At 39.9% G+C, this 19,472-nt stretch overlaps 2 protein-coding genes across 2 annotated transcripts; both read left to right on the forward strand.

Moving 5' to 3' along the window:
* On the forward strand, positions 1-5,149 carry LOC118078108 (vomeronasal type-2 receptor 26-like). The gene is made up of 4 exons (XM_060282264.1): positions 1-291; positions 1,839-2,066; positions 3,226-3,352; positions 4,248-5,149. Exons 1-4 carry the CDS (start codon positions 1-3, stop codon positions 5,147-5,149), a joined length of 1,548 nt encoding a protein of 515 aa, XP_060138247.1.
* Positions 5,150-12,645: 7,496 nt separating this feature from the next.
* LOC118078123 (vomeronasal type-2 receptor 26-like) lies at positions 12,646-16,980 on the forward strand. The gene is made up of 4 exons (XM_035101844.1): positions 12,646-13,440; positions 13,699-13,926; positions 15,086-15,212; positions 16,079-16,980. The coding sequence occupies exons 1-4, from the start codon at positions 12,646-12,648 to the stop codon at positions 16,978-16,980; spliced, it is 2,052 nt and encodes a 683-aa protein (XP_034957735.1).
* Positions 16,981-19,472: the final 2,492 nt, after the last annotated feature.

Below are 19,472 nucleotides of genomic sequence, written 5' to 3' on the forward strand. Positions count from 1 at the left end.
ATGATAACAAAATTCTACCAGCACATCCTTGCCTTGGCATTTGCAGTGAAAGTGATAAATGAGAACCCCAACATCTTGCCCAATGTCACACTGGGGTTCCACATCTACGACAGCTATTATGATGCAAGGATCACCTTTCATAACACCCTGGAACTGCTCTTTAAAATGCATAGATTTGCTCCCAACTACAAATGTGACTCGCGGAAAAACCTCATTGCCATCATTGGAGGACTTAGCTCTGATACCTCCTTCCATATGGCTGATACCTTAAGCCTCTACAAGATTCCACAGGTGGGTTTTAAGAGTAGGGACATGAATGTTTGTTGCACAAATCACACTCTTCTCTTATCATTCTGAACGTGATTTTGAGATTCAGAAAGTGAATATGACTGACGATGAAGCATTACAAGATGGAATCTTAATAAAAAACGTAGATTACTCCCTATCAGTAGAGATTGCTACACCAGTGCAAGTCTGAGTCAAGCAGGCAGCGGGCAGCACCTTGGACACTTCCAACACCAATACACAGTTCACACATTAACTACAAGAGACATTGTCTCTGCAAGAAGCCAGCTTGACCAGAAGATTTACAAAGCTGACCATAGACTATGCCCCCTTGGAGAGCCTGTATAACTGATTAAAGGGCCCTAATTTTTTTCCAGTACTGGGGAACTGCAGGGCTTGAGAGGTTCTGTATAATACTCATAATGTCTGTTCATTTCCTATTAGCTTGCATATGGCTCATTTCCCCAAGAGGAGAGTGATATAGATCACTTCCTTTCCTTTTACCGCATGGTGCCCAATGAAGCTCATCAGTACATGGCGATCATCAATTTGCTTCAGCATTTTGGATGGACATGGGTTGGACTCTTTGTTACGGATGATGACGGAGGAGAAAATTTCTTGCAGGCCCTGGAGCAATTGCTCTACCAGCATGGGATCTGCTCAGCCTTCACACAAAGAATGGAAAAAATAGCTCGTTTTGATTTGGTGGGCGAAATTTTTGAGATGCTTGATAGGTATTATGTGGGTCTCACAAATGACAAAGCCAATGCATTCATTGTCTATGGAGATTCTCTGACATTGACCTGGCTGAGATCTGTTATGTATCTACGAGATCCTGAAAATAAGGAAAGCGCATCATTTAGAAAGGTGTGGATCATGACAACACAAATTGATTTTGTATTATTGAGTTTTCAAAAGTCTTGGGATCTTGAGCTCTTTCAAGGAGCCATTTCCTTCACCATTCACTCAAATGAGCTTCTCACGTTCCATGAATTTCTTCAGATGGTAAAACCTTACTGGAATCCAGGCGATGGTTTTCTCAAGGACTTCTGGGAGCAAGCATTTGACTGTCCATTTCCAGATCTGGTCATGCAAGATACTGAAACATGTACAGGGGAGGAGAAGTTAGAGGGTCTTCCTGGCCATCTGTTTGAAATGGGCATGACTGGCCACAGCTACAGTATCTACAATGCTGTCTTTGTTGTGGCTCATGCTTTGCATGCTATTTATTCATACAAATCCAAGCACAGAGCACTGGCAGGAGACAAAAGGTTTGAACTTCAAGATCTGCAGCCTTGGCAGGTAACATGTTGCAAACAATATATTATTTCAGTGAGTCAATCAGCACGAGGCCAGACATCAAATGATAACATTTTGTGATTATTATCCTTTCCTGTATATTCAAAAATTCTGTTAATACTAAATGTACAGGAAAGGATCATAATCACAAAATGTTATCACCTGATCTTTTCCATCTGCTTTTTGAATATAGCCAATTGTTGCTGCTTGGTCTTCATAATATACATTTTCCTTCTTTCCCCTTTTTGAATCAGCTGCACCATTTTCTGCAAGGGATTTCCTTGAACAACTCAGCAGGAGAAACAATGTCCTTTAATGATAAAAGGGAAATGAGAGGTGGATTTGATATCATGAACATGATCACATTCCCAAACAAGTCCTTCCTTCAAATGAAAGTTGGACAAGTTGATCCTGATGCTCTTGAAGGAGAAGCATTCATCATTCATGAAGATATGCTTGTATGGCACAGAGGATTTAATCAGGTCTGAATTCTAGAAATCTTTCTGTGCCTCACTGTTCTCATGACGTGTTCTTTAGGTCTCGGAAATTCTGTTGGTTCTATCTGATATGGCCCTAGAAAAAATGTGGCTGCCGAGCACATTCAAAATTGATGCTACTTAGAAATGCCAAGGAAAAAACCCCATACATTTTTGTATAACTATGTCTTCCATATACATAAAACAAGACCTTGGAGTATACAGGTGAAACTTGGAAAATTAGAATATTGTCGAAAAGTGCATTTATTTCAGTAATGCAACTTAAAAGGTGAAACCAATATATAAGATAGATGCGTGACATGCAAAGCAAGATATGTCAAGCCTTTATTTGTGGTAATTGTAATTAGTTGTCATTAGGAGGGTCAATTATAAATGGAATATAATTAATGAAATGTAATAGTGGTGTTTATTTTTGTATTATTGTAACAATTTGTTTTATTACTGTGGAGTTTCCAAAAGAAAGCATTTGTAAAAATGAAAAAAAAAAGTTGCATTACTGAAATAAATGCACTTTTCGATGATATTCTAATTTTCTGAGTTTCACCTCTATAAATAAATTACTACATAGGCACCCATGTTGTAACCTCTTTTGGTAATGTATGGAGACAAGAACTTAGTGATACAAAAGGTACTGCTTGCAAAAGGTCCCAGGTTCAATCCACTGCATTTCCAGGCAGGGTTAAAATGAAGTTCTTGTGAGCTTTTTTTCAGTTGTTTTGCAGCATTTTCCTGAACAAACTCACCATTTTGGACAGCCCTTGAACTGTGTGGCTGACCTGACAAACTTAGTGCCCTACCGGTCACCCAAATCCATTAATGCAAAACTTTGGCACAGGTTTGGTGTCTATTGAACAATATTGGTTTGGGGTTGACTAGTTCTGTACCATGTTGGTTGGGGAAGTCTGACAATATTTTGGGACACGACACCTCAAAATGTAGGGGGGGGGGGTTGTTGCAAAGTGATTGCAAAGTTTGTCATAGGTTTGGAGAGGATCCCAAATAATGTGATTCATAGTTGACACACCTGCATAATGCAGCTCTTTCATATTAAACCTTTATTTGCTGAGTAGTGAAATTCAGTAATAGAAGTCTAATAAACAATTAGTTTTTCCTAGCTTCTGAACTCCTTTCCTGCTATTGATAGGTGATTCCCCTTTCTCTGTGTAACGACCACTGCCACCCTGGCAATCAGAAGAAAAAGAAAGAAGGGGAAAAGTTTTGCTGCTATGGCTGTGCTCCATGTTCAGAAGGGGAAATTTCAAACCAGGATGGTAAGTCATGCAGCGCTCATATTTTTCTTCCTATAAGGACACTAGCAAGGTTAGACGGTAGCATTTGGGGGGGGGTGTATTGTAGAGCAAAAAGTAAGGAGCAACATGATAAAGATGAATAAAATTCTTCAATGCATGGGAGAATAGGATAAACAGAACACTAGAGCTTGGGGCATTTAAGAAGGTTGAGTGCTGGATGATTCAGCACAAGCAGAAGAAAACTAACTTCTTCGTGAAGTTCATGATTATCCATGGAATTTGTTCCTACAAGATGCAGTGGGTGGAAATCACTTGGAAGCCTTTAAAGAAAAACTCCTTTTAGACAAACTCATGGAGGATAATGTTATCAATGGCTATGACCTCTGATGGCTTTTTCTGGGCCTTCATGCTCAAAGGCTGTATTCTTCCTAATATGAGTTGTTAGTAAGTCGGGGGGGGGGGGCTTCTGTTTCATTCTTTTCCTGTTTGCAGACTTCCCATAGGAATCTAGTTGGGGACTGAGAAATCAGGAAGCTGGCTGAAATGGGTCATTGACTCTTACGTTCTTATCCAAAAAAGAAATACAGTTAGAAGGATTTCAACACAAATATTATCAATTTAGCAAGCAAATGATTTTAATAAGCCTAAAAGTACACAGAGTATAAAACACTCATGTATGAAAAATGAGACAAATGGAACCAATAGGTTGAATTTCATGTCAGCAAAGAAGTAGTATGGAAGGCAAAATACTGTTGAAAAGTGTAATAGCTTTCAGAATAAGTGAGATTAAAACATTTATATCTGAACACTAAAACACATGGATCCAATACGTTTAATTACATGTCAGTGAAGCAGTCACATAGAAGACAAAGCTCTGTTCAATCAATATTGAAATTTGACTGTGTTTCTTTTTCAGATATGAATGACTGTTTCAGATGCCCAAAAGCTCAGTATCCAAACAAGAACAAAACTATCTGCATTGAGAAAACGATGACCTTCCTTTCTTATGAAGAACCTTTGGGTATCAGTTTAGCATCATTTGCCCTTTCTTTCTTCCTCATCACAGCTTTGGTTCTAGGAATATTCATTAAGTACAGAGACACTCCCATAGTCAAAGCCAACAACCGGGACCTCACCTACTCTCTCCTTGTCTCTCTCCTGCTCTGCTTCCTCTCTTCATTGTTATTTCTGGGTGAACCTAGCAAAGTCTCCTGTCTCCTCCGGCAACCAACTTTTGGCATCATCTTCTCTGTAGCCGTTTCTTGTGTGTTGGCTAAAACTATCACTGTAGTTCTAGCTTTCATGGCCACCAAGCCAGGGTCCAGCATGAGGAAGTGGATGAGTAAAAGACTGACAAATTCCATTGTCTTTTCCTGTTCTCTTATACAATCAACTATTTGTACTGTGTGGTTGATGATATCTCCCCCATTCCCTGAACTGGACATGCACTCTTTAACAGAAGAAATCACTGTGCAATGTAATGAAGGCTCAGTCACCCTGTTCTATTGTGTCCTGGGCTACATGTTCCTCTTGGCCATTGCCAGCTTTGTTGCCGCATTTGCAGCCCGCAAGTTACCTGACAGTTTTAATGAAGCCAAGTTCATTACCTTCAGCATGTTGCTCTTTTGCAGTGTTTGGCTGTCTTTTTTTCCAGCCTACCTGAGCACAAGTGGAAAATACATGGTGGCTGTGGAGATCTTCTCCATCTTGGCCTCCAGTGCTGGGTTATTGGGCTGCATATTTGCCCCTAAATGCTACATCATCATTTTGAGACCTGAACTGAACAACAGGGAGCAACTTATAAGAAAAAAGAATTAAAAAGTTTTTTCTCCCTTCACTCTGGTAAATTTTATATATGTGGTAGTTAAGAGTTGAAGACCAAATACTCTCTATCTATCTATCTATCTATCTCTCTCTCTCTCTCTCTATCTATCTATCTATCTATATTCCTGTAGCAAACGTACTTGAGATCACTTTTTTGCCATTTGTTCATTTATATTTTCTATACGCAGGTTTAGAAAAATTTTCTGTATAAAAAATCTCTTATTCTAACATGAGTAGTTAGTACCCAGACCTTGTTATTTGAACCACAGATTCAGATATCCCAACAGTTGAACATCTGAAGGCGGTCCTCTATCGGGAGGTTTTTAATGTTTGGTGGTTTGTTTTTTAATTCAAGATTTTCTTGATTTACAAAAAGACATGCAATGTCTCTCGTAACATTTTTACAAATTGGTTCCATTTGTTGAGACATTGGGAAGAACGAGGGGGGTAGACGTAGATGGGGGAAGATGGGGGAGTCAGGTGACAATGTTTCTATTTTTCTTAATATATGTGGGGGGAGGGTTTGTCAGCGTCGCTTGTGCAGGTTCTTTGTTGTTTCCTTGTGTTCCTTTGGTTATTATATTTTTTTAGATATGCTGTAAGCTGTCCAGAGTGGCTGGGGAAACCCAGCATGATGGGTGGGGTATAAACAAAATAAAATGATGATGATAATGATAATGATGAAAAGGCTTTAGACCAGTTCAGTTCAAGATTACTTTTAAATTTCTTTTTTGGAATAAACATTTGTAATTGTTACGATATAGATCATGAAACCTTTTCTAATTACAGACACATTTTTGTTCTTGGTATGTTTTTAGTATTGACTTAGTACAGGCATCCCCAAACTTCGGCCCTCCAGATGTTTTGGACTACAATTCCCATCTTTCCTGACCACTGTTAGCTAGGGATCAAGGGAGTTATAGGCCAAAACATCTGGAGGGCCACAGTTTGGGGATGCCTGACTTAGTACATCACATAGCTGTATCCTGTATTTCTTCATTGCCATTTGTGACAGCTTATTATCTCTCCCCTTTCTTTTAAAACTGATATCTTTTTCTTTTCCCCCCTTTTCTATGTAACCTGTGTCTGGTTACTAAATTTTAATTTAAAAAGATTGGGGGGGGGGACAAAACACACTCTGGAATGTGCATAGTTTATTTAAATTAAGCATTTGCCATGTCCCAAAATTTATTCAGGAGTGCATCTGGGATGGGGTGTGGCTTGTGTTTGCAGTCATGGGATTGTTTTCTATCACATGACAGTGAATGTTTTCATTCCACAGTGTGGGAAGTGATGGAGACAGGAGACAGTTTTGTATTACTGTGTTCTGTGATATGGGACTATTGTCCTTTGTTTCTTTCTTTTTGCTGTCTCATGAGAAAGAGGAAGAAGATTCATCAGAACGTTCTGAGTGTATTATATGTAAAGAAAGTAGATTAGCCAAAATGCTGTTCTGCTGAGTTCTGCTGTTCCTAAACGTGCTAATGCCTCTTTGTATCAGTCGCTGTGATGTTCAGGCTGGAGAAAGCTTTTGAGGCTCCCGACCGACCAGGAGGGAAAGAACATGCCAGTCAGGCATGCGTCTCTACCAGAGTCCTACACGCAAGTAGGGTGATCCTAACAAAACTAACCCCTTTCCAGCCCGGGGAGGTGTGTTGGGACCGTTCGTGTGACACACCTACACACTGCAGCCAAATAACTAACCTGTCATGTCACAAGACGTAAGGCCGCCTCAGCGGGAAGGAAGGGGCGTCGCCCAGAGCATAGCTGTCAACCCTCCCTTTTTTTGCGGGAAACTCCCTTATTCCAAGCCACAGCTGTCAGCCTTCCCTTATTTCCTGAAAATTCCCTTATTCCAGCGCCGTTTCCCGCTGCTATCCTGAATTGTTAGATATACCGTAGACCAGGCATCCCCAAACATCGGCCCTCTGGATGTTTTGGACTACGATTCCCATCTTCCCCGACCACTGGTCCTGTTAGCTAGGGATCATGGGAGTTGTAGGCCAAAACATCTGGAGGGCCACAGTTTGGGGATGCCTGCCGTAGACTGTCCCCGGGACAGGTGAGGCTGCTGATCCCTTATTTTCAAATCTGAAAGTTGACAGCTATGGCCCAGAGGCATCCGCGGCTTTGGATTGGCTGCAGGAGCTTCCAATGAAACATATCTTGCAAAAGAAGTGCAAGCACAATTCAAAGAAGATTTTGAAGAGAGAAAAAACCACACAGACCAACAACAAAATATTATTTAAATGTATAAGAAACAGGTGATCAGTTGGAAGGCAGTTAGGCCTTTCTCTTTCTTCTTTCTCTTTCTTAAAAAATTAATATTTTTTTGACAAAGGAATAATAATAAATAAATAAGAATGAAAATGTGCACCCCACCCCCCAGGCCATTCCATTGTAACTATCCAACCTCCCAAAACTTCAACACCTCCTGTGATGGTTTGACCCCATCTTGTTTTGACAGTACAAATTCTACAAAACCCTCCATATCTCCACAAAGTCATTTCTCCTGCATATTCCCCATCTTACCTTAATAGCACATATTAATTTATCATTAATAACTATATCCCACACCTCTTTGTACCATCCTTCCATTTTATATTCACCTTGCCCCTTCCACTTACTAACTGTAATATCTTGTGAGGAAGGCCTTCATAGCCTGTGTACCTTCCACCCCATCGTATAATTGATAGTAATGCTTGTTGTTGTTGTTTAGTTGTTTAGTCGTGTCCAACTCTTTGTGACCCCATGGACCAGAGCACACCAGGCGCTCCTGTCTTCCACTGCCTCCTGCAGCTTGGTCAAACTCATGTTCGTAGCTTCGAGAACACTGTCCAACCATCTCGTCCTCTGTCCCCTTCTCCTTGTGCCCTCAATATTTCCCATCATCAGGGTCTTTTCCAGGGAGTCTTCTCTTCTCAAGATAGTAATGCTCCCTCTGGACTTTCAGCCAGCTTTAACCCAGTGATTTCAGTTCTCTCTTTAAACACCCTTTGCCAAAGTTAGGCCTTTAAATGACAATGAAGTGAAAGGAGGAAAAAGAGACTGTAGAAAAACTGAATGAATTCTTTCCATATGTTGTCACCACAGCAGAAGATTTAGGACAGCTCCTTCTGCCTGAAGTAACTTTCTCAGGAAGGGAATGTGAGGAACTGTGGCAAAGGTGGTGACAAAAGGTAAACTTCCAGGACTTAATCAGTAGTGGATGGAATAGAGGGGAAGGAACACTCACCGTTCCTCTCATGCAAATTGGCTCATGAGTCCCTAAATTAGAAGTACAATATTTCCCTTATACCTGTTCCAAAAGTAAAGCCTCAAGAATGAGAACAGGGAAGGGAGGAGAAAACCCTACATGTCTCAGCTCAGTTAAATGAGTCATCAAAAGGCACTGGTGTTTTGAAACCTTGTGTCTTGTGCCTGATCTCTGTTACTCAAGTTTGTAGCTCTCCTTGGTGCTGGGGTATCTGCCGGGTAGGAATCTGCATCTTGGTCACCCATTGAGACCTTGCTTACCTTTAAAGAGAAATGTCAGATCACCTTTGGAACTCACATGTAGCACCTTCTTAGAGTTGTGGGGCCCCAAGAAGTGGTGGGTCAACAAGGCCTCCCTCCCCCCCTTAGGTGTGGGTCTGATGAAAGTAGGGGAAGTTAAATCCAACCCCTTCTAGGTGGCAGTGTGTGCTTTGCAAGAATGGTTAATAGCTGAGTTCATGCAAAATTACACCGAAGAGAATTTGTACAATTTCAATAAACACAGCCCTATGTTTCACCCTTACTTCAATTGTGTCACACCTCTTTATTTCATGGTTATTGTCACAATAGTAATAATACTCCTCATCTACATGGCACATCTGGATCTTGCCACATATTTATTACGTAGAGAAATATTAGCTGCCCAGTCATGTGGCAAAACTAGTGTTGGACAGTCACTTTTCATTCAAGGTGTGCTACTTTGAGTTACAAAACAAAACAGACTCACTTTGACTTTCCTGCTGGTGTTCACTTACCATGGAAGACTTCCAACTAATTGCCTCTTTTTGTGCCACCAAGGGGCAGAGGCAGCACATAGACAGATTTGAGAATAAACTCAGAACTCAGCATGATGGGGGAGGAAAAAGAAACACCACACCTCACCTCATTGGAACTAAAACTTTTAAAAAGTTGTTATGTCACCATGCAGTTATCCAAATCACTATAATTTCTCCACCTCATCAGAACACCTGAGGCATAAATAAACTGTCAATAAACAGCCAGGAAAAGGATTAAAATAATGAACCTCTGTACCATGAAGAGATAGGAGTAGTGGCAAGAGGCAGCCAGGGAACTCAATTTTCTTTGACTTTCCTGCTCACTTTGACTTTCCTGCTGAAATTTTCACTTACCATGGAACACTTCAAGCTAATTGCCACTTTTCATGCCACAAAGGGGCAGAGGCAGGACGTAGACAGATTTGAGAATAAACACAGAACTCAACATGATGCAAAACGACAACAACAAGAACCCTCATTGGAACTAAAACCTTTTAAAAGTTTTTAAGTCACCATACAATTATCCAAATCACTGGCCACCTGGTCACAACACCACAGACATAAGAAAACTGTCAAAAAACAAGCCATGAAAGGGGTTATAATAATGAGCCTCTGTACCATGAGGAGATAGGAATAGTATCAAGAGGCAGCCATGGCTTCCAGATTTCTTTCTCCCATTTTGTATTTTCATCATATTATTGGCCTGCCTTGAAATATGAGTGTTGAGTGTTGGAAATCTCACCCAGCACCCAAAGCATGTGTTTATACTGCTTTGATTTTTAAATAAGGTGTGCCAATCTCTCTTGTGCTCTAGTGACAGAGCCAGGTATCATGCAATCTAGTTTGCTGAAGTCATTCTGCAGGTTATGGGGGGGAAAGGAGCACCCAGGTTTCCAGAGAGGCTTGTCTACAAGGATGCTGTGGTCATTCACTTTGCTTTTTCTGCTGCCTCCTGTTGTGTGCAAAGCAGCTACCAGCTGCCCTGAGACTGATACATTTCCTGTTTCCCATGAGTGGTACCAGTCAGGTGGCCTCATCATTGGTGGGGTTGCTTCTCAGTTCTATTATTCCATCATTGAAGATTTATTCAAGAAAAACCCTTCACAGAATCTGTTAGATGATAATCCACAGTAAGAGACTCACCGTCCTCCTTCATTTTTGGGATTAATCCTTCCAGTATTTTTTTCTTAGTATTATGTATTCTCCTAAAATGACTGTCAGTAAATAATGACTTTGCCCTCTGTGATAATAATAATACTTTCTATTTTGAAAAACAATGTGGAGAAATGGAGGGAGACTCTGTATGCCTGGTTTTAATTCCACCAACAGGGACCAGCAAGAGGGGGATTGAGGGGTTACTGCTGTGTATGTTCTTGGGGCACCTAATCTGCAAGTGTCTAATCTTCCTAGAACAGGTGCCATGAATCAGACAATGTTTAAGTCTGCTTTGTGAGATATTGACCTTATGGTTTGAGAATAGCTTCGTGAGATCTAAATCTGGTTCAATATATTTCACTATTCTATGAAATCACCCCTGGCACTGGCTGATAAATGAAATAGAGAAATCTAGAATTTTTAACAAAATGTAGTATGTGTTGTGAGTCTGTTAAACTGATTGCAGCAGCTGCAAGTTGATGGGAGATTAATTCCTTTCCCAAGCTATGATTGATAAGAAAAAGGCTTTTCTTTAGTTAGCTTGAGGTATAAATGATAAATCTTCTTTAAAAAAAGCTCATAGAGCATGCTACTTACACTTATTTGCATTCACAATATGGATGTTTCCGTCATTCTAATACTCAAAATTCCATTTTTTGGTTTGAATTAAAATTCCTCAATGACATGAATTTGTATTCCAAAACGTTTCTCTTCCCATCTTCCTTGAACTGCAAATGCAAGCTTCAAAAATCATTGAACCCTGAGGAGATTTTGTGGCTTAACAACACAGCCATTTAATTAGTGAAATATAGAGCAAAATATTCTTTATGCATTTCTGACCATGGTATAGTGATAGAGAAGTGAAGATAAGTCGAGAGGAGTTAGTTTAGTCTTCTATGAGGTTTAGAATTGAATATATTTGATAGTGGTGATGGAAAGAACATTAAAAGTGTGATGAAGAGAAAACATTTCACTCCATTTTTCTAAAGCTGTCTGACATAGCAATCTAAGAGGTGGCTTCTGCTTTATTAGAAGTGAATGATTGCACCTAAATCAAGTCTGCAATCTTATACAAAAATACTTAGAAGTTATTCCCATTGAACTCACCTGCACTTGCATTTGAGTGGAAATGTATTGGATCACCCTGTGTTGGGTTGGTTCCGATTAATCCTTTTTAAAAACTATGTTGCTTTTCATCCTTAACTTGTCTTATTTTAACTTCTTTATTTAACTGAAATCTGTTTTTAAAGCAAATGCATAGTGCAATCCTATAAATGAATACTGTAACAGAAACTTCCTTGTATAAGGATGATAAAAGATGGTAAAAAACATATATAAAAGAAATATATAAATGGCATGATGAGTAATACATTTTATTTGGGCTGAAGAGTTTGATATTCATTATTTTAGAGGCACGAAAAAGATAACACAGTTATATTTCAATATGTATCTTTTTGAAACAGAAATGTTTCATCTATTTGTTGCATTGTAGAACTCTCCTCTAAAATTTTAAACTAACCTCATTTGCAGCATGATAACAAAATTCTACCAGCACACCCTTGCGTTGTCATTTGCGGTGAAAGTGATAAATGAGAACCCCAACATCTTGCCCAATGTCACACTGGGGTTCCACATCTATGACAGCTATTATGATGCAAGGATCACCTTTCGTAACACCCTGGACCTGCTCTTTAAAATGCATAGATTTGCTCCCAACTACAAATGTGGCTCACAGAAAAACCTCATCGCCATCATCGGAGGACTTAGCTCTGATACCTCATTACATATGGCTGATACCTTAAGCCTCTACAAGATTCCACAGGTAGGTTTTATGAGTAGGGACATGAATGTGTTGCACAAATCACACTCTTTTCTTATCATTCTGAAAGTGATTTTGAGATTCAGAAAGTGAATATGACAAGATGGAATGTTCATCAAAAACGTAGATTACTCCTTACCAGGAATGACTGCTACACCAGTGAAAGTCTGAGTCAAGCAGGCAGCAGGCAGCACCTTGGACACTTCCAACACCAACACCCAGTTCACACATCAACTGCAAGAGACATTGTCTCTGCAAGAAGACGGCTGGACCTGAAGATTTAAAAAGCTGACCATAGACTATGCCTAGTTGTATAGCCTGTATAACTGATTAAAGGGCCCTATTTTTTTTGCAGTACTGGGAAACTGCAGGGCTAGAGAGGTTCTGTATAATACTCATAATGTCTTTTCTTTTCCTATTAGCTTGCATATGGCTCATTTCCCCAAGAGGAGAGTGATATAGATCACTTCCTTTCCTTTTACCGCATGGTGCCCAATGAAGCTCATCAGTACATGGCGATCATCAATTTGCTTCAGCATTTTGGATGGACATGGGTTGGACTCTTTGTTACGGATGATGACGGAGGAGAAAATTTCTTGCAGGCCCTGGAGCAATTGCTCTACCAGCATGGGATCTGCTCAGCCTTCACACAAAGAATGGAAAAAATAGCTCGTTTTGATTTGGTGGGCGAAATTTTTGAGATGCTTGATAGGTATTATGTGGGTCTCACAAATGACAAAGCCAATGCATTCATTGTCTATGGAGATTCTCTGACATTGAGCTGGCTGAGATCTGTTATGTATCTACGAGATCCTGAAAATAAGGAAAGCGCATCATTTAGAAAGGTGTGGATCATGACAACACAAATTGATTTCATATTATTGAGTTTTCAAAAGTCTTGGGATCTTGAGCTCTTTCAAGGTGCCATTTCCTTCACCATTCACTCAAATGAGCTTCTCAAGTTCCATGAATTTCTTCAGATGGTAAAACCTTACTGGAATCCAGGCGATGGTTTTCTCAAGGACTTCTGGGAGCAAGCATTTGACTGTGCATTTCCAGATCTGGTCATGCAAGATATGGAAACATGTACAGGGGAGGAGAATTTAGAGTGTCTTCCTGGCCATGTGTTTGAAATGGACATGACTGGCCACAGTTACAGTATCTACAATGCTGTCTTTGTTTTGGCTCATGCTTTGCATGCTATTGATTCATACAAATCCAAGCACAGAGTAATGGCAGGAGACAAAAGCTTTGAACTTCAAGATCTGCAGCCTTGGCAGGTAACATGTTGCAAATAAAATATTATTTCAGTGAGTCAATCACCACAAGGCCAGACATCAAATGATAACATTTTGTGATTATTATCCTTTCCTGTATATTTAAAAATTCTGTCAATACTAAATATACAGGAAAGGATCCTAATCACAAAATGTTATCACCTGATCTTTTCCATCTGCTTTTTGAATATAGCCCATTGTTGATGCTTGTTCTTCATAATATATATTTTCCTTCTTTCCCTTTTTTTCTCTTTGAATCAGCTGCACCATTTTCTGCAAGGAATTTCCTTTAACAACTCAGCAGGAGAAACAATGTCCTTTAATAATAAAAGGGAAATGAGAGGTGGATTTGACATCACGAACATGATCACATTCCCAAACAAGTCCTTCCTTCAAATGAAAGTGGGACGAGTTGATCCTGATACTCTTGAAGGAGAAGCATTCATCATTCATGAAGATATGCTTGTATGGCACAGAGGTTTTAATCAGGTCTGAATTCTAGAAATCCTTCTGTGCCTCACTGTTCTTATGATGTGTTCTTTAGGTCTCGGAAATTCTGTTGGCTCTATCTGATATGGCCCTAGAAAAAATGTGGCTGCCGAGCACCTTCAAAATTGATGGTACTTAGAAATGCCAAGGAAAAAACCCCATACATTTTTGTATAACTATGTCTTCCATATACATAAAACAAGACCTTGGAGTATACAGGTGAAACTTGGAAAATTAAAATATTGTCGAAAAGTGCATTTATTTCAGTAATGCAACTTAAAAGGTGAAACCAATATATAAGATAGATGCGTGACATGCAAAGCAAGATATGTCAAGCCTTTATTTGTGGTAATTGTAATTAGTTGTCATTAGGAGGGTCAATTATAAATGGAATATAATTAATGAAATGTAATAGTGGTGTTTATTTTTGTATTATTGTAACAATTTGTTTTATTACTGTGGAGTTTCCAAAAGAAAGCATTTGTAAAAATGAAAAAAAAAATGAAAAAAATAAGTTGCATTAGTGAAATAAATGTACTTTTCGATGATATTCTAATTTTCTGAGTTTCACCTCTATAAATAAATTACTACATAGGCACCCATGTTGTAACATCTTTTGGTAAAGTATGGAGACAGGAACTTAGTGATACAATAGGTACTGCTTGCAAAAGGTCCCAGGTTCAATCCACTGCATTTCCAGGCAGGGTTAAAATGAAGTTCTTGTGAGCTTTCTTTCAGTTGTTTTGCAGCATTTTCCTGAACAAACTCACCATTTTGGACAGCCCTTGAACTTTGTGGCTGACCTGACAAACTTAGTGCCCTACCGGTCACCCAAATCCATTAATGCAAAACTTTGGCACAGGTTTGGTGTGAATTGAACAATATTGGATTGGGGTTTACCAGTACTGCACCATGTTGGGGAAGTCTGACAATATTTTGGGACTCCTCAAAATGTAGGGGTTTTTTGCTGCAAAGTGATTGCAAAGTTTGTCATAGGTTTGGAGGGGATCCCAAATAATGTGATTCATAGTTGACACACCTGCATAATGCAGCTCTTTCATATTAAACCTTTATTTGCTGAGTAGTGAAATTCATTAATAGAATTCTAATAAGCAATGAGTTTTTCCTATCTTCTGAACTCCTTTCCTGCTATTGATAGGTGATTCCCCTTTCTCTGTGTAATGACCACTGCCACCCTGGCAATCAGAAGAAAAAGAAAGAAGGGGAAAAGTTTTGCTGCTATGGCTGTGCTCCATGTTCAGAAGGGGAAATTTCAAACCAGGATGGTAAGTCATGCAGCGCTCATATTTTTCTTCCTATAAGGACACTAGCAAGGTTAGACAGTAGCATTTGGGGGGGGGTGTATTGTAGAGCAAAAAGTAAGGAGCAACATGATAAAGATGAATAAAATTCTTCAATGCATGGGAGAATAGGATAAACAGAACACTAGAGCTTGGGGGCATTTAAGAGGTTGAGTGCTGGAAAGGAAATTAACTTCTTCGTGAAGTTCATGATTATCCATGGAATTTGTTCCTACATGATGCAGTGGGTGGCAATCACTAGGAAGCCTTTAAAGAAGGTTTAGACAAACTCATGGAGGATAATGTTATCAATGGCTATGACCTCTGATGGCTTTGCTGGGCCTTCATGGTCAAAGGCTGTATTCTTCCAAATACGAGTTGTTAGTAAGTCGGGGGGGGCGGGGGCTTCTGTTTCACTCTGTTCCTGTTTGCAGACTTCCCATAGGAATCTAGTTGGGCACTGAGAAATCAGGAAGCTGGCTGAAATGGGTCATTGACTCTTACGTTCTTATCCAAAAAAGAAATACAGTTAGAAGGATTTCAACACAAATATTATCAATTTAGGAAACAAATTATTTTAATAAGCCTATATGAGTATAAAACACTCATATATGTAAAATGAGACACATGGAACCAATAGATTGAATTTCATGTCAGCAAAGAAGTAATATGGAAGGCAAAATACTGTTGAAAAGTGTAATAGCTTACAGAATAAGTGAGATTAAAACATTTATATCTGAACACTAAAACACATGGATCCAATACGTTTAATTACATGTCAGTGAAGCAGTCACATAGAAGACAAAGCTCTGTTCAATCAATATTGAAATTTGACTGTGTTTATTTTTCAGATATGAATGACTGTTTCAGATGCCCAAAATCTCAGTATCCAAACAAAAACAAAACTATCTGCATTGAGAAAACAATGACCTTCCTTTCTTATGAAGAACGTTTAGGGATCAGTTTAGCATCATTTGCTCTTTCTTTCTTCCTCATCACAGCTTTGGTTCTAGGAATATTCATTAAGTACAGAGATACTCCCATAGTCAAAGCCAACAACCGGGACCTCACCTACTCTCTCCTTGTCTCTCTCCTGCTCTGCTTCCTCTCTTCATTGCTATTTCTGGGTGAACCTAGCAAAGTCTCCTGCCTCCTCCGGCAACCAACGTTTGGAATCATCTTCTCTGTAGCCGTTTCTTGTGTGTTGGCTAAAACTATCACTGTAGTTCTAGCTTTCATGGCCACCAAGCCCGGGTCCAGCATGAGGAAGTGGATGAGTAAAAGACTGACAAATTCCATTGTTTTTTCCTGTTCTCTTATTCAATCAACTATTTGTACTGTGTGGTTGATGACATGTCCCCCATTCCCTGATTTGGACATGCACTCTTTAACAGAAGAAATCACTGTGCAATGTAATGAAGGCTCAGACACCATGTTCTATTGTGTCCTGGGCTACATGGGCCTCCTGGCCATTGCCAGCTTCATTGCTGCATTTGCAGCCCGCAAATTACCTGACAGTTTTAATGAAGCCAAGTTCATTACCTTCAGCATGTTGCTCTTTTGCAGTGTTTGGCTGTCTTTTTTTCCAGCCTACCTGAGCACAAGTGGAAAATATATGGTGGCTGTGGAGATCTTCTCCATCCTGGCCTCCAGTGCTGGGTTATTGGGCTGCATCTTTGCACCTAAATGCTACATCATCATTTTGAGACCTGAACTGAACAACAGGGAGCAACTTATAAGAAAAAAGAATTAAAAAGTTTTTTCTTCCTTCACTCTGGTAAATTTTATATATGTGGTACTTAAGAGTTGAAGACCAAATGCGCTCTCTCTCTCTCTCTCTCTCTCTCTCTCTCTCTCTCTATATATATATATATATATATATATATATATATTCCTATAGCAAAGCACAGATTCAGATATTCCAACAGTTGAACATTTGAAGGTGGTCCTGTATTGGGAGGTTTTAATGTTTGGTGGTTTGTTTGTTTTTTAATTTGAGATTTTCTTAATTTACAGAAAGACATGCAATGTCTCGCATAACATTTTTACAAATTGGTTCCATTTGTTGAGACATTGAGAAGAACGAGGGGGATAGAAGTAGATGGGGGGAGATGGGGGGTCAGGTGACGATGTTTCTATTTTACTTAATATATGTGTGGGGAGGGTTTGTCAGTGTCGCTTGTGCGGGTTCTTTGTTGTTTCCTTGTGTTCCTTTGGTTATTATATTTTTTTAGATATGCTGTAAGCTGCCCAGAGTGGCTGGGGAAACCCAGCATGATGGGTGGGGTATAAACAAAATAAAATGATGATGATGATAATGATGATGATGAAAAGGCTTTAGACCAGTTCAAGGTTACTTTAAAAATTTCTTTTTTGGAATAAACATTTGTAATTGTTACGATATAGATCATGAAACCTTTTCTAATTACAGACGCATTTTGTTCTTGGTATGTTTTTATTATTGACTTAGTACATCACATAGCTGTATCCTGTATTTCTTTATTGCCATTTGTGACAGCTTATTATCTCTCCCCTTTCTTTCTTTTCTATGTAACCTGTGTCTGGTTACTAAATTTTAATTTAAAAAGATTGGGGGGGGGGACAAAACACACTCTGGAATGGGCATGGTTTATTTAAATTAAGCATTAGCCATGTCCCAAAATTTATTCAGGAGTGCATCATATTTCGACATAATAATTCAATTTTACTTGCATCCAGAGGTTAAACTTGTTAGGATTCTTGCTCCATATTTGCAGACATGGGATTGTTTTCTATCACATGACAGTGAATGTTTTCATTCCACAGTGTGGGAAGTGATGGAGACAGGAGACAGTTTTGTGTTCTGTGATATGGGACTATTATCCTTTGTTTCTTTCTTTTTGCTGTCTCATGAGAAAGAGGAAGGAGCTAAGTCAGAACGTTCTGAGTGTATTATATGTAAATAAAGTAGATTAGCCAAAATGCTGTGCTGCTGAGTTCTGCTGTTCCTAAACGTGCTAATGCCTCTTTGTATCAGTCGCCGTGGTGTTCGGGCTGGAGAAAGCTGTTGAGGCTCCTGACTGACCAGGAGGGAGAGAACATGCCAGTTGGGCATGCGTCTCTACCAGAGTCCTACACGCAAGTAGGGTGATCCTCACAAAACTAACCACATTCTAGCCCGCGGAGGAGTGTTGGGACCGTTTGTGTGACACACCTACACACTGCAGCCAAATAACTAACCTGTCATGACACAAAGTTTAGAAAGCCCTGCCCTCTGTCCTTGGGCTAGCTGCTTTCTCTCTCTCAGCATACGCTACCTCATTGGGTTGTTGTAAACATCTGAATGGGAAGAACCATGTACATTACCTTGCTCAGAGTATGGTGCTGATAATGCCAAGGTTACAGATTTGGTCCCCGTAAGAGACAGATGCATAGCCCTGCATTTCAAGGGTTGGATTAGATCAGGGGTCAGCAAACTTTTTCAAGAGGTGGCCGATCCACTGTCCCTAAGCCCTGGTGTGGGGGCTGGACCCACCCTCTCCCCAAAAGATCCCCCCTCTCCCAAAAGGACCCCTGCTGCCACGCATGCTGCAGCCGCTTACACCACCTCGTCTTCAGCAGCATAGTAGTCCTCTTCTGCCTTGGTCAGGGGTCCGTGGGTGCAGAGCCCATGCCGCAGGCTGGGGCGGCGGAGAGAGCCTCCCCACCACCGCTGCTTCTTCCCACTCGGCTCCTTGCCATATGCAGCCGCCTCAGCGGGAAGGAAGGGGCGTCGCCCAGAGCATAGCTGTCAACCCTCCCTTTTTTTGTGTGTGGAAACTCCCTTATTCCAAGCCGCAGCTGTCAGCCTTCCCCTTTTTTGCTGGAAATTCACTTATTCCAGTGCTGTTTCCCGCTGCTATCCTGGATTGTTAGATATACCGTAGACTGTCCCCGGGACAGGTGAGGCTGCTGATCCATTATTTTCAAATCCAAAAGTTGACAGCTATGGCCCAGAGGCATCCGCGGCTTTGGATTGGCTGCAGGAGCTTCCAATGAAACATATCTTGCAAAAGAAGTGCAAGCACAATTCAAAGAAGATTTTGCAAAAATTAAAAAAAAAACCACACAGACCAACAACAAAATATTATTTAAATGCATAAGAAACAGGTGATCAGTTGGAAGGCAGTTAGGCCTTTCTCTTTCTTCTTTTTAGTAGCTTTTTTTTAAAAAAATAATTTTTTATTTTGACAAAGTATTAATAATAAATAAATTAGAATGAAAGCG

This window comes from Zootoca vivipara, chromosome 13, assembly GCF_963506605.1.
Source record: "Zootoca vivipara chromosome 13, rZooViv1.1, whole genome shotgun sequence".
NCBI lineage: Eukaryota > Metazoa > Chordata > Lepidosauria > Squamata > Lacertidae > Zootoca > Zootoca vivipara.